Source organism: Canis aureus, chromosome 8 (assembly GCF_053574225.1).
Source record: "Canis aureus isolate CA01 chromosome 8, VMU_Caureus_v.1.0, whole genome shotgun sequence".
In the NCBI taxonomy this organism is placed as follows: domain Eukaryota; kingdom Metazoa; phylum Chordata; class Mammalia; order Carnivora; family Canidae; genus Canis; species Canis aureus.
Genome location: NC_135618.1, coordinates 8,303,558 through 8,316,047, shown reverse-complemented (window position 1 = coordinate 8,316,047; position 12,490 = coordinate 8,303,558). Strand labels below are relative to the sequence as shown.

Here is a 12,490-nt window from a genome sequence, read left to right as displayed (position 1 = left end):
ACCACTCTACTCTCTGCTTCTATGAGTTTGAGTTTTTTGTTTTCATATATAAGTGAGATCGTATAGCACTTGTTCCTTTCTGTTGTTTATTTTACTCCACATAATGTCCTCTACTTTCTCATCCATGTTGTCACAAATGGCAGGATTTCTTTCTCTTTTGTGGCTGAATAATACTTCATTGTGTGCATGACTTTTTTATTTTATCCTTTCATCCATTGGACCTATTTCTCTCTTTGTTGCTGTTCATAGATCAGAAATTTCTTTTCCCCTTCCAGGCTAGTAGAAGTATATCCATTCATTTCACAAAATTTTGAAATACCCATTATTATGTTCCAGGCACTTTGCTTAAGTGCTAAAGATTCACTAGTAAGCAAGATGGACTTAGTTTCTGTCCTTATTCTGTTTTCATCTCATAAGGAATTTAGAGAAGTTAAATTAGTAAAATAGCTGAGTATGACTAGAGAACTGGAGAGTAGTAAGGCTATTCAGATGCCTTGGAGATTTGCCGAGGAGTTTAAACTTTCCTTGAAGTTTTGAAGAACCAAAGAAGAAGTTTAATCAGAGAGTAACATGAAATTTGCATTTCATAAAAATCATTCCTAATACTTAAACTATTAGTATTAATAGTCTTTGAGTTTAGAGTGGATAATCTCTCACTACTATATTGTTAAATTTTGTAAACAGTAATGTATTCATGTATTATGTATGTAACTGAAAAAAATTAAGTGAAGGAGAAGATCATTCTGGACTTAGTATGGAGAATGAATAAGAAGGTGGGGCTGGAGGCAGGAAGACTGGTTAGACATTCTTTTGGTAATTTAGACAAAAGTTAAGAATGCCCTGGGCTTGATTGGTGGCTGTGGAAATTGAGAGATCAGATTGACACGTTTGAGAATACTTGGGCCTTTAGAATTGACTGTACTTGGTGAGATTGGAGGAAGTAAAAATGAGACCAGGAACTATGTAAGAGTTGCTGGTAGCGGTATACATATAAACATACTGATATGTGCTGTAACCGATATACGGAAACTTAAAATTATTATACCGCTGAACCTCTTATATGGCCATTAGTTAGACTATATTAAATGATTTTTTTTTCCTCTTGGTCTTTCCATAACCCTGCTTCTCCGATAGAAATTTTCCTAATTGGTATCTCTGGCCTTTCAAGAGGAAACTCTCCACTTCTCAAAATTTTGTTGTAAAACCCAGCTGTGGCTTGTTTACTCATCTGTCAGCCACTCTGGTCGGCCTGATGATCAAAGCAACTAGAAATGAGATTGATTTTCAGAATTGCCCAGGAGAGGCTACGGGCTACCACGATGCCACCACACTGGGAAGGAGCTAGATCTGCCTTTTCTTTGTGTGATAGGCATTGGTATTAGGGTTCTTCAGGCTTTGAAGAGTAATTTGATAAAAGTTTAGAGAGGACTTTGTGTTTACCTGGGTTCACTAACAATAGCTTGTTCAGTAGTTCTGTAATGTATTTGTGTAGTTTTAACTATGGCTTTCAGTCACAGTCATTATACCCTGGTCTGAAGTCCGTTTAAAGTAAACAGTTATTAATAATCAATCCAGATTTGCAGGGGATTTACTTAAAATTTTAAAAAGTAAAGAGTATGCTTCTCAGGGACCCCTGGGTGGCTCGACGGTTGAGCCTCTGCCTTGCTCAGGGCGTGATCCCAGGATCTGGGATCGAGTCCCACAGTGGGCTTCTTGTAGGGAGCCTGCTTCTCCCTCTGCCTACATCTCTGTGTCTCAAATAAATAAATAAATAGTCTTTAAAAAAATAATCAACTTAAAAAAAAGTATACCTCTCAGGATGAGCACTGAGTCATGTATAGAATTGTTGCATCACTATATTATATGTCTGAAACTAATAGAATAGTGTGTGTTAACTGTACTGGAATTAAAATAAAAACTTTAAGAATTTAAAAAAAAATTTTAAACTTTAAGAATTTAAAAAATAAATTAAAGCATATTGAAGGTTATCCCTCAGTTATTAGAATGTCTCTCTCACCCACCTGTACTTGTATCTTGAATGGATGGAATTTCTGCTAGGTTGCTAGAAATTGTGTTTAACTGACAAGTTTTTATGTTCTGCTGTCTAGTGCATGGGGAGGGAGGAGAGGATGTTTCTGTGCACATTTTGTGTTTGTGTTTCCCAGCAGGAAAAAAAGGTTTTGTAACAATGTTGTTTAATATTTTTTCTCTCTGAAACTTCCATAGTGTGATAACTGTGGCATAGAACCTATCCAGGGCGTTCGGTGGCACTGCCAGGATTGTCCTCCAGAAATGTCTTTGGATTTCTGTGATTCTTGTTCAGACTGGTAAGTGTTTTCTTCACTGTAGGTGCCACATTTTAACCAGTAAAGAGCTTCTCAGCCACTGGTGAATTTGATTTCTAAACTACTTAGAAAAGGATCACGTTTGGTGGATTAAACTGTGTTGTTCGAGGCAATTAAGAAATTTTCTTTAATTATATCACATCTTGAATAACTTTCCATTAGAGATTTTGCTAGATTAATGGATTTAAATAGGTAGAGCTATGAGGAAGTTTTGTAATGTCTAGACAAAAATGCATCCAGTGTCATGTAATGATGTGTGTGTGTGTTTTCTCTGCAGCCTACATGAAACAGATATTCACAAGGAAGATCACCAATTAGAACCTGTTTATAGGTCAGAGACATTCTTAGACAGAGACTACTGTGTGTCCCAGGGCACCAGTTATAATTACCTTGACCCAAACTACTTTCCAGCAAACAGATGACATGGAAGAGAACATCATATACTAGTCCTCTTCAACACATAGCAATGGTATCATTGTGAATTATGTGCACAGTTTGGAAAGATTCTCTGCTTTCCCTGAATGACACTCACAGCATGACAGCTTCCTGAGTGTTCTCGTCAAGTCCAGCTCTGCACCGTTGTGACTCTAGATCACTGTTCAGCAGCTGAACATTCCTGGTGAGCAAAGGGTTTCCCTGGTGAATTTCTCATCACCACCCTAAAGCCTTTCAGGTGGTGATCTTAAATGGGTGAGATGGAAACGAGAGCACACATTAAAGAGAGAGTAAATTCCAAAGGTTTCAAAGAACTCGGTCATAAATAGGATAATGAGAAGACAAAGTATTTATATTAAAACAGTTTAGTAGCTTTCAGTTTTGTGAAAATAGTTTTCGGCACAGAAGCTGACTTCTTAGACAAAGTTTTAACCAATGATGGTATTTGCTTCTAGGATATACACTTTAAAAGAACTCACTGTCCCAGTGGTGGCCGCTGATGGCCTTTAGTAAATCGGAGCTGCTTAACCATATTGATGTCTAATTTCTTTTAACCACAATGAACTGTCCTTATTACCAACAGCGAAGCACTACAGGAGGCAACTGTGGCATTGCTTCCTTAACCAGCTCATGGTGTGTGAATGTTATAAAATTGTCACTCAGATATATTTTTTAAATGTAATGTTATATAAGATGATCATGTGATGTGTACAAACTATGGTGAAAAGTGCCAGTGGTAGTAACTGTGTAAAGTCTCTAATTCACAACATTAATTCCTTTAAAATACACAGCCTTCTGCCTCTGTATTTGGAGTTGTCAGTGCAACTCATCAAAGAAAACTGCCTAATATAAAAATCATATATATGGTAATAATTTCCCTCTTTTGTAGTCTGCACAAGATCCATAAAAGATTGTATTTTTATTACTATTTAAACAAGTGATTAAATTTAGTCTGCGCAGTGAGCAAGAGTTCACATGCATTCTTTTATACTGCTGGATTTTGTTGTGCATCATTTAAAACATTTTGTATGTTTCTTCTTATCTGTGTATACAGTATGTTCTTGAATAATGTTCATTTGTCAGGAGAACTGTGAGAAATAAACTATGTGGATACTGTCTGTTTATATTATAGAATGCTTGTTGTGACTTCCTTTTGGTTAGATTTTGGATTTTTTTTACTAGTGTTAAAACCAAAAAAAAATTTTTTTTTAAGGGGTTGCTTTACCTTTCTGTCCTTTAAAAAGAGTAAGGACTAGTATTATGGAAATGGGTTGAACGTGAGAAGCTCTCTGAAAAGATGGTTATATTTTTACTCAGTGTGTGCTGAGACACTAAATTAAGTTAGGTTACAAGAAGAACACACACCATGGTTAAAGAGGCCACTGTTAATGTCCGGATGGGAAAACTTAAGGTTGAAAAATTTTACTCTTACTCTTTTTTTTTTTTTTTTTACTCTTATTCTTTTTTGATGAAAGTAAGCCCCCCTCCACGTGTTAATTAAGCAGATGGTTTTTGAAGATCACTGTATTCACTGGCAATCATTAACTGTTGAAAGAGATGATATAAATATTCTAAGATTAATATTAATACTCAGCTAATTTTTAGAGTTTTTTCCAATTTTAAATCAAGGGAACATTATTTACTAGTTCTTCAGTATGTTGTGAGGTACTAAAATCATACCTTGAATTTTTTTAATTGAAAAAAGTAATATAATTTTAAATATAGAAATATGAAGATTTTAAAGTAATATATTGATTAAAGATTACTGATGATGTTGATAAAATATATTACATCAGGAATAACAGGAAATGGACTTGAGCTTAACCTCTCACCCTGGAATTAATTAGTTGGGAGAAGAGGGAATCATTAACATTTGGGCATTTTGATATTAAATGTTAAGTGACTATGCCAGGAAATCTACCTTCAACTTGTAGCAAGACAGCTACTATGAGCAAGACAGAGATAATACTATGATTAGTTTTGGAGAACCGTTCAGGTCCATTAAAAAAATCCCATAAAGTATAATAAGCTTTGGAAGCTTGGAAGCTTTGGAAGAGGACTGTGTGTGATACAATTCTGATGTAAACAATACACTAAATAAATCCACTTAAATATATTTTTCAAGGGCAGAGATTTTGAGAAACTTAAGTGGCAAAGAAGATTATTTTCTGCTTGAGTAAAGATGTGTTTATTTTGCATTTTTCAGCTCCAAGCATATAGTCTTGGCTTTAAAAGGCTCTAGAGTTAGTAATAGTAGTAGTAGTAGTAATAGTAGTAGTAGTAGTAACGTGTTGTCGTTCTAATTTGCAGACTGCAGGAAGGGGCAAGGCTGTCTTTTGCAAGTAGTCCTTGCATCTCCTACAAAGAAGTATTGGCTTTAAGAGACAACACAGACAGACTTGTTAAAGCATTGTGTATTGAGTGGTATTCAGTAGGTCAACTATTTCCTGAGATGTGTTCAAGTTATTTGCTAAGAACTGAAGGAACTTTGAATGACACCTAAAACCACTGCTCTAAGGTTTAGGCAGAGGAAGTTTTGATTGGTGTCATGTGCACTAATAATAATAGCAAATACTAATTAAGTGCTTACTATGTGCCAAGCAAGCATATAGTAGCAGATTTAATTCTCCCAGCCTTAGGAGAAAGGTGCGTTGATTATCCTGTTTTCATATGAGGAGATCTAGCCAGACAGGTTAAATGACTTGCTTAATAAGGTCATAGAGTTAGTAAAGTTTAACCTAGACAGACTGCTCCAGAGTCACTACTCACTTTCTGGAGCAAGAATATTCCCCTTTGTGTCAGGCGTCACTAAGGTGGTGGAGGCGGAAGTGTGCAGGGTTGCTTTTCAGTCTTGTTTTTCTGGTGTGGTGTGGTTCCTGGAGTTACAAACCTTCGTACAGGCCCGGGTTCACAGCACAGAATATAGAGGCAGATCTGCAGATGGGGAAATAGTCTGCCTCGGGAGTTACAAAACCACAAGTGCATAGAATTTACATATTCTAATTTGATTTGACATGTAATCATGAGGCTTTAGGCAAAGCCTCCTGCCTGAGACAGAGTTTCCTTGCTTGCTTGGTGCCTCTCACTTAACAGTATGCCTTATCCAGTCTTCTCCCTTTTTCCCTTTTGTTTAAATTACATTACAGAACACAATTATATACTGAGATATGAAGAACTTTTTTTTTTTTTAAAGAAAATAGTATTTCACAGGTAGTAAGGATACTCTTTTGTGAAATTCCCTTTTTAGTTGTAACTGTGGCATGCTATATAAACTATTTCTTAATGTGAATAACAGTTTGAAAGCTGTTGTTCTAGGTGTAGTGGGTAGAATTGGAAGTCCCCAAATAACAAGTAGGTTTTTTTTTTCTCACGACGATTATGGAGGTATTGTCTTTTTTAGGCTATGAAATGTTTTTATTTCCTAACCTTATGAAAATACACTTCTGTTGATATGATCCCTCCCCCAAAATATGACTTTTTTTTTTTTAACTTTTCATGTAGCCGATTAAATGGATTTTTGAGAGTAGTATCACATTTAGCACCATGAGGACAGAGACCATCCATGTCGACCTGTATCCCTATGGCCTGCTTGGCTCTTAGTAGATTTTCAGTAGATATTTATTGGTAGTATGATCCATGTTTTGATGAGTTATATTTTTTTCTCCAGGAAAGTAGGAGACACCACTTAATGTCTGAATGTGTCTGTAAGTGCCTATGGGGGCCCTTAGAGGCCTGCCTCAGATCTTTCCAGGGCCCTGAGAGGACTGAAGAATTCATCCTATTTTATCTGGAAGATGTAGTTCAACCCTGGGTGGCTGAGAAGATTAGGCTTCTCTCTGGGTCCCCAGCTAGGCCATGTATCTTGGTTCTCTGCCATGTTTTTAGAGTGAAAGGGCACTAGAGTAGAAATTCTGGGTCCCAGTCCCAATTGTCAGTGAGGCACTCAGTAAATAAATGTTGACTAAAAACCACGTTTTATCGAACTTTAGGAACTAGTTAATGATTCAGATGTATTATTAACTGATTTAATTCTCACCACACCTCTATGATGGTGCTTATTATGGTGATCTCTACCGTACAGGTGAAGTAACTAAGGTTCAGAGGATTTAAACGTTAGCTCTCAATAATAATGCCATGTGTGGAACTGAGGATATAACGCTTTGGCCTTATAGAGCTTATCGTCTAATGTAGAAGAATAGCCGTGAACAAGTACATATAAAATATGTTGTAAAGTTAGGCAGAGATAAATGCCATGAAGAAAAAATAGCGCCTGAAGAAAAATGATAGAGGAGTGGGGACCTGTCTGTCATTTCAGATGGAATAATAAAAGAATGTCTTGATGACAAGTGTAAATTTGAACAGAGACCTGGACAGAACGAAGGAATCAGCTTGTGAATAACCTGGAGGAAGAGGCAAAAGGAGAGCAAGTGAAGAGCGTGGCTTGTTTAGGCAGCAGTAAGAGGCCAGTGTAGCTTGAGCCAAATGAGCAAGAGGAGAGTGTAGTTGATGGGGTGATACGGGGTGCGGGGCCAGAGCAGGTGAATGTGGACCATTGTGAAGGAGTTTAGATCCTGTTCTGATGTCTTATTTACATTCACACAAGGGCTTTTGTTAGGCAGATCCCTCTAAGATCCTTTCCTGGTTTTAAAATCTTGTGACTTTTAAGGTAGCGATGTCATTTCACGCTACCCACATCAGTAACGAGTTTTAGCAGTCTGTTGCATCTCTGGATACTCTTTAGGGGCAAAGCCATCTACTCCCAGCTGGTTTTTCTTTTTCTTTTTTTCCTTCCCCTGTGGGCTGCCCTACTATCTCATTTCCCTTACTCAAGCTGTTAGAGCTGTGGTAGGCCTGGACTGTGTTTGCCAATATGTGGTATGTGTTTAAAGAATGTTAATCCCTACAAAGAGTCATTTTGTGTTTTTGGCATAACTGGTAATTTTCATCTTCTAAGTCTCTTTAATTTGCTGAAATGCTCCTTGTCCCTCCCCCGCCCCACATAGAGAGTGTGACAACTGGGGTGGTAATGAAGTATTTTGACAACTGTGTGAGTTGTAGGAACATGCCCCTTTTTGGTACTAGAGGCATAATTGTAACCAAAGAAGTTTAATTTCTTCTTTAGCAAACACTGACATTTCTGTTTAAGAATGACTGCTAGAGCAAAAGGAAATACAAAAATTACCATGTATCATGAGTACACTGAGAATTCTCTCTGTAATAGCTCAAAACTGATCTCTGGCCAAGATTAAAACCATATGAGCATATCCTAAATCTCAACTATTACTGTGTTTGCTTCTAATTCTGTTTGGAATAAGGCTTCAAGTGCTTTCCAGAATGATGTGAGTTACAAATAAATAGAAAAAGAGTTATGTTGTGTTCCATTTATTTTATTTGTACATATCCATTTCAAAAAAAAATGACTTTAAAAATAACAATTCTGTCCCAGAATTGGATCCTTATCAACACAACCATTGAAGGGGGGGGGGGGGAAGTCATGCAAACTGAAACTATGGGCTTTTGTAGTGACTGAATGGAAGATGCAGTTATTCCAGTAGAATATATAAGAAGCTCTGTTTTGGCAACTGATAGCACAAAAGAGAACCCAGACTTCACTGGTTTGAAGCAAGGAAAATACAGTTTTACATACAGACAAGGTTTGCACGACCCCGTTAAAGGCCTGGGATCTGTTCAACGCCAGGGACTGACCTGCCTCTCCTACCCTCATTAGTTCGGTTACTGTTGCTTTATGTCTTACTTGCTCGACAGTAATAATAAGTAAATGGGTGATCATGTCAAATCAAAACTAAGTTGACATTAGTCTGGTGGATGCAGTAAGAAATCACCTCATGCTTTCAGTTACTTTTGGTCCTTAGTGTTCAAGTGCAGTTGCTGAAATGCACCACCAGGTACTGAAGGGATTAGGTTAGACAGTTTATCCAATTTGTTTTCTTAGCCATTATGACAGTATTCCAAGTAGCCAGCTTCCTAAAAATGAATGGACAAGTGTCATTGGCGACTAGTGTGAGTTTTACTGTCTTGGAAAAAGCTATACAACTTCACATTGTATTATTTCTTACCAAGTTTTCACATTTAAGCAAGTTTATCAACAGTTCTCAACCCAGTCTCTGGCTCCGAGCTACTGCTAGTGGATGAGACTTGAGGACATAGCCACTAGTTGCGATGCCCAGGCCTGCCCCTCCTATTAAGGCCCTTCAGGCAACAGCATGTAAATCTCGGGGTGAGAAAGGAGAATGTGATGGGGAATTGGGTGCTCACCCCCTGTTTGCTAGAAACCAAACGGTCAGACTCCCAAGTCCTGCGGTCACAGCTGACACAGACTGGCACTGCACTGCTGTTCACATACTAGCAGCTCTGAGGCGCAACCTATAGGATAGATAAGTGTGCGTGCTGGGGGCGGACAGCTGTCTGAATTAGGGAGAAAAGGTTGGAGAATACCAAATATTCATGCATGGTTTCCAGACACCTCTCAGGTCAAGTTGGGAAGCAAACAGCAACGTCAGGATTGGGCCTTGGGGAGGGGGAGGGGGCGCAGAAACGACACAAAAGGGTTAACTTGAAACATATTGTGTTAAGGGATGAACCTTTTCGTATTTTTTCCTGTCTCCACTCTCCTTAACGTACATGCTTTTTTGTCTTCAGAAAATAGAGTCAATAGCTGTGCAGAGTTGAAGAAAAACTTCCTCTGGCGTCCCCTCTGCATTTACCTATATTTAAGAGGGGGAAAAAAAAGTTAGCCTTTTTTTTTTTTTTTTTTTTTTTAAGATATCTATTTATTTAGAGAGTGATCGCTAGCATAGGGAGGCGAGGGAGAGGAAGAGGGAATCTGAAACCAACTCTGCGCTGAGCACAGAGCCCTACCCTGGCCTTGATCCCACGACCCTGAGATCATGACCTGAGCTGAAATCAAGAGTCAGAGCCTTTAACCAACTGAGCCACCCCAGGTGCCCCTACAAAATTAGTCTTGAGAAATGTTTGTAAGTATTTGTAAATAAGACTAATTTAAAAAAAAAAAATCACCTGCCTCATAACTTGCTGTGCAAATTTTTAAAATATGAGACCCCAAAACCACAGAGAAAAAAGTGAGTAGTTGTTTGTTTGCCTAAATTACAACCTCAATGAGATACCGCTACACATCTTTTAGAATGGCCAGAATCCAAAACACGCCACCGAATGCTGGTGAAGTTGTGATGCAGAGGGAGTGCTCATTTTTTGCTGACGGGAATACAGCCACTTTGGAAGACAGTTTGGCACCTTCTTACAAAATTAAACATTCTCAGCCATACAGTCCAGGAGTTGCACGTCTTGGTTTATGTCCACGCAAACACTTGCACACGGGTGTTTATAGGGGCTTTATTCATCATCGCCAAACTTAGGAGCAACTAAGATTTCATTACGTGAGTGGATGAACTGTGGTGTCCAGACAATGGAATATTACTTACCACTCAAAGGAAATGAGTTACGAAGCCATGAAAAGACTTGAGGGGAAACTTCAAATTCATATTACTAAGTGAAAGAAGCCCATCTGAGAAGGCTACATACCACATGACACGATGGAAAAAGCAAAACTATGGAGACCATAAAAAGACAAGAGTTGAGGAGGGGAGAGCAGAATGAATGGGTGACGAAAAGGATTTTTATGGTAGTGAAAATGGTGCCTACATGTCACGTATTTGTCAAAATCCATCGAGTGTGGACACCGAGTGAACCCTAATCTAACTGGACTTGTGGTGAGAACGATGTGTTGATGTAGGTTCATCGACTGTGATGAACTGTGCTCGTGTGGGACGTTGAGTGTGGGGATAAGGGCATGAGAATTCTACTTTATGTTCAATTCTGTGAATTTTTAGATCTCTTAAAAAAACAAAAACTAGGTGCCTTGTTGAGGTAAAGCTGAGGCTCGTGGAAAGACGATACAGTTCAAAGGAGACTTCTGAGTGTTCTGGAGCATTTGGAGCAGGACAGGAATAGGGCCCAGGGGGTGGACTGTAGAGAAGCAAGCGTCAGTAGGGCCCCCCCACAGCAGAGGCGGCCGGAAGGGAGGGGGTGGGCCTCCTGGGGACAAAGGCACCCTACCCAGTCCTCTCAAAATATCCTAACGTTTTACTGGCTTTCGAGGTGTGTCCCACCACCCCTGGGACAGACAGCCCCAGGACTCCTGGGAGGGGTGGGCCGCCAGCCAGCCGGCTGCAACCTGTTCAGGCGTCATCTCCACGCTCTCCTTTGCTAGAGTCCAGCTGGGCCTTCTAACCTGCATCTTTCACACGCTGTCCAGGTGATTTGGGGCCACACTCGGAAAAACACGGATTTCTTCCACTCTCGGCTACCTCCGTGCAAACTAGTTTCGATTTCACAACACTAGGGACTTCACAGACCCTGAAGGCAGAATGATTCTCAACCTCCCTCCACCTGGCTGCCCAGGCCTCCAAACCCACCACATTTAAACATCCCACAAGGCAGAGCAACAATGTTTCTAGAAGCATTTTGTTTGTAACAGCCCCAAACTGGAAAACTCACTAAAGTCCATCAGCAGTAGATGGATGAGTAAATTGGTGGCCTCGTCGCATCATGGGAGAAACACTCAGCAACGAGGGTTCATGTCCCAAAGCTGGGGGTGGGGGGAGGAAGCAAGTCTCCAAAGGACACACACCCAGGGTGATTCACGTCCTACAAAATCCAAGAATGCGCAAAGCTAAACCGTCGGTTAGGGATGCAGACACGAATGGTAAACTCTAAGGAGAAGTGAGAAGATTATCATAAACGTCAAGATAGTGGCCACTTGGAGGGAGGAGGGAAGAGGTGAGAGCCTGGAAGCTTCTGTCCACCTCTCCTGCTTCTGGCCTGGGGGGTGGTCACACGGTGTTCGTTTTAGAGTTCTCCAAACTGTGCACACTGCTCCTGCATCCCTGTGTGTGACCTACCTCGCGACACGGAAAACCCCGAAATGGAAAAGGATTTAAGTGGCCCTTCCCCCGTGAATGGGTGGCATCCGGTCCCTCCGGGAGAGTCAGGCTCCCCATCTGGGGGCTTTGCGGTGCGTGGGTCCCTCACAGCACCTTGCTCTATTTACCTCTCCTCTCCCCGCCCCCTCCACTTTTTTTTTAAGATTTTATTTGTTCATGAGAGACAGAGAGGCAGAGACCCAGGCAGAGGGAGAAGCAGGGAGCCCGACGCGGGACCCCGGGGTCACGCCCTGAGCCCCCAAGGCGGCCCTCTCCTTCCTTTTCCTTTCAATCAACAAACCTCTCCGGGCTGCTAACAGCGCCTCGTGTGCTGGGGACAGCAAGCTGAACAGGACGAAGGCACCCCATCTCGGGAGCTCCAGCCCCGCGACGACGGGGGAGACGCAGAATGAACGGGCATCCGCGCTGGCCTGCGGGAAGTACAGGAGCACCTTCCCCACGTCGGGAGGGCGGGGAAGCTTCCCCAGGAAACTCCTCGTCGGCGTCATCACCACCATCTAACATGACAGACTTTACCACTCATGAAGCGTGCTTTTATTTATTTTAAATTATTTTTTAAAATATTTATTTATTCATGATAGAGAGTGACAGAGGCAGAGACACAGGCAGAGGGAGAAGCAGGGTCCATGCAGGGAGCCCAACGTGGGACTCGATCCCGGGACCCCAGGATCAGGCCCTGGGCCAAAGACAGTGCTAACCTGCTAAGCCACCCAGAGAAAAATAATTATT

At 40.6% G+C, this 12,490-nt stretch overlaps 2 protein-coding genes across 7 annotated transcripts in view; one reads left to right on the top strand and one right to left on the bottom strand.

Annotated features, from left to right (window-relative positions):
- ZZZ3 (zinc finger ZZ-type containing 3) overlaps positions 1-8,149 on the top strand; it is a 103,582-nt gene extending 95,433 nt beyond the window's left edge. For all 4 annotated transcript variants that reach the window (XM_077905095.1, XM_077905094.1, XM_077905092.1 and 1 more), the window contains 2 exons: positions 2,227-2,327; positions 2,623-8,149. In XM_077905095.1, coding sequence (XP_077761221.1) covers positions 2,227-2,327; positions 2,623-2,767 — 246 coding nt within the window. In that variant the 3' untranslated portion in view covers positions 2,768-8,149. The remainder of the gene's footprint in view (positions 1-2,226; positions 2,328-2,622) is intronic.
- Positions 8,147-12,490, bottom strand: part of AK5 (adenylate kinase 5) — a 235,997-nt gene continuing 231,653 nt past the window's right edge. For all 3 annotated transcript variants that reach the window (XM_077905099.1, XM_077905097.1, XM_077905098.1), the window contains one exon: positions 8,147-9,505. In XM_077905099.1, coding sequence (XP_077761225.1) covers positions 9,437-9,505 — 69 coding nt within the window. In that variant the 3' untranslated portion in view covers positions 8,147-9,436. The remainder of the gene's footprint in view (positions 9,506-12,490) is intronic.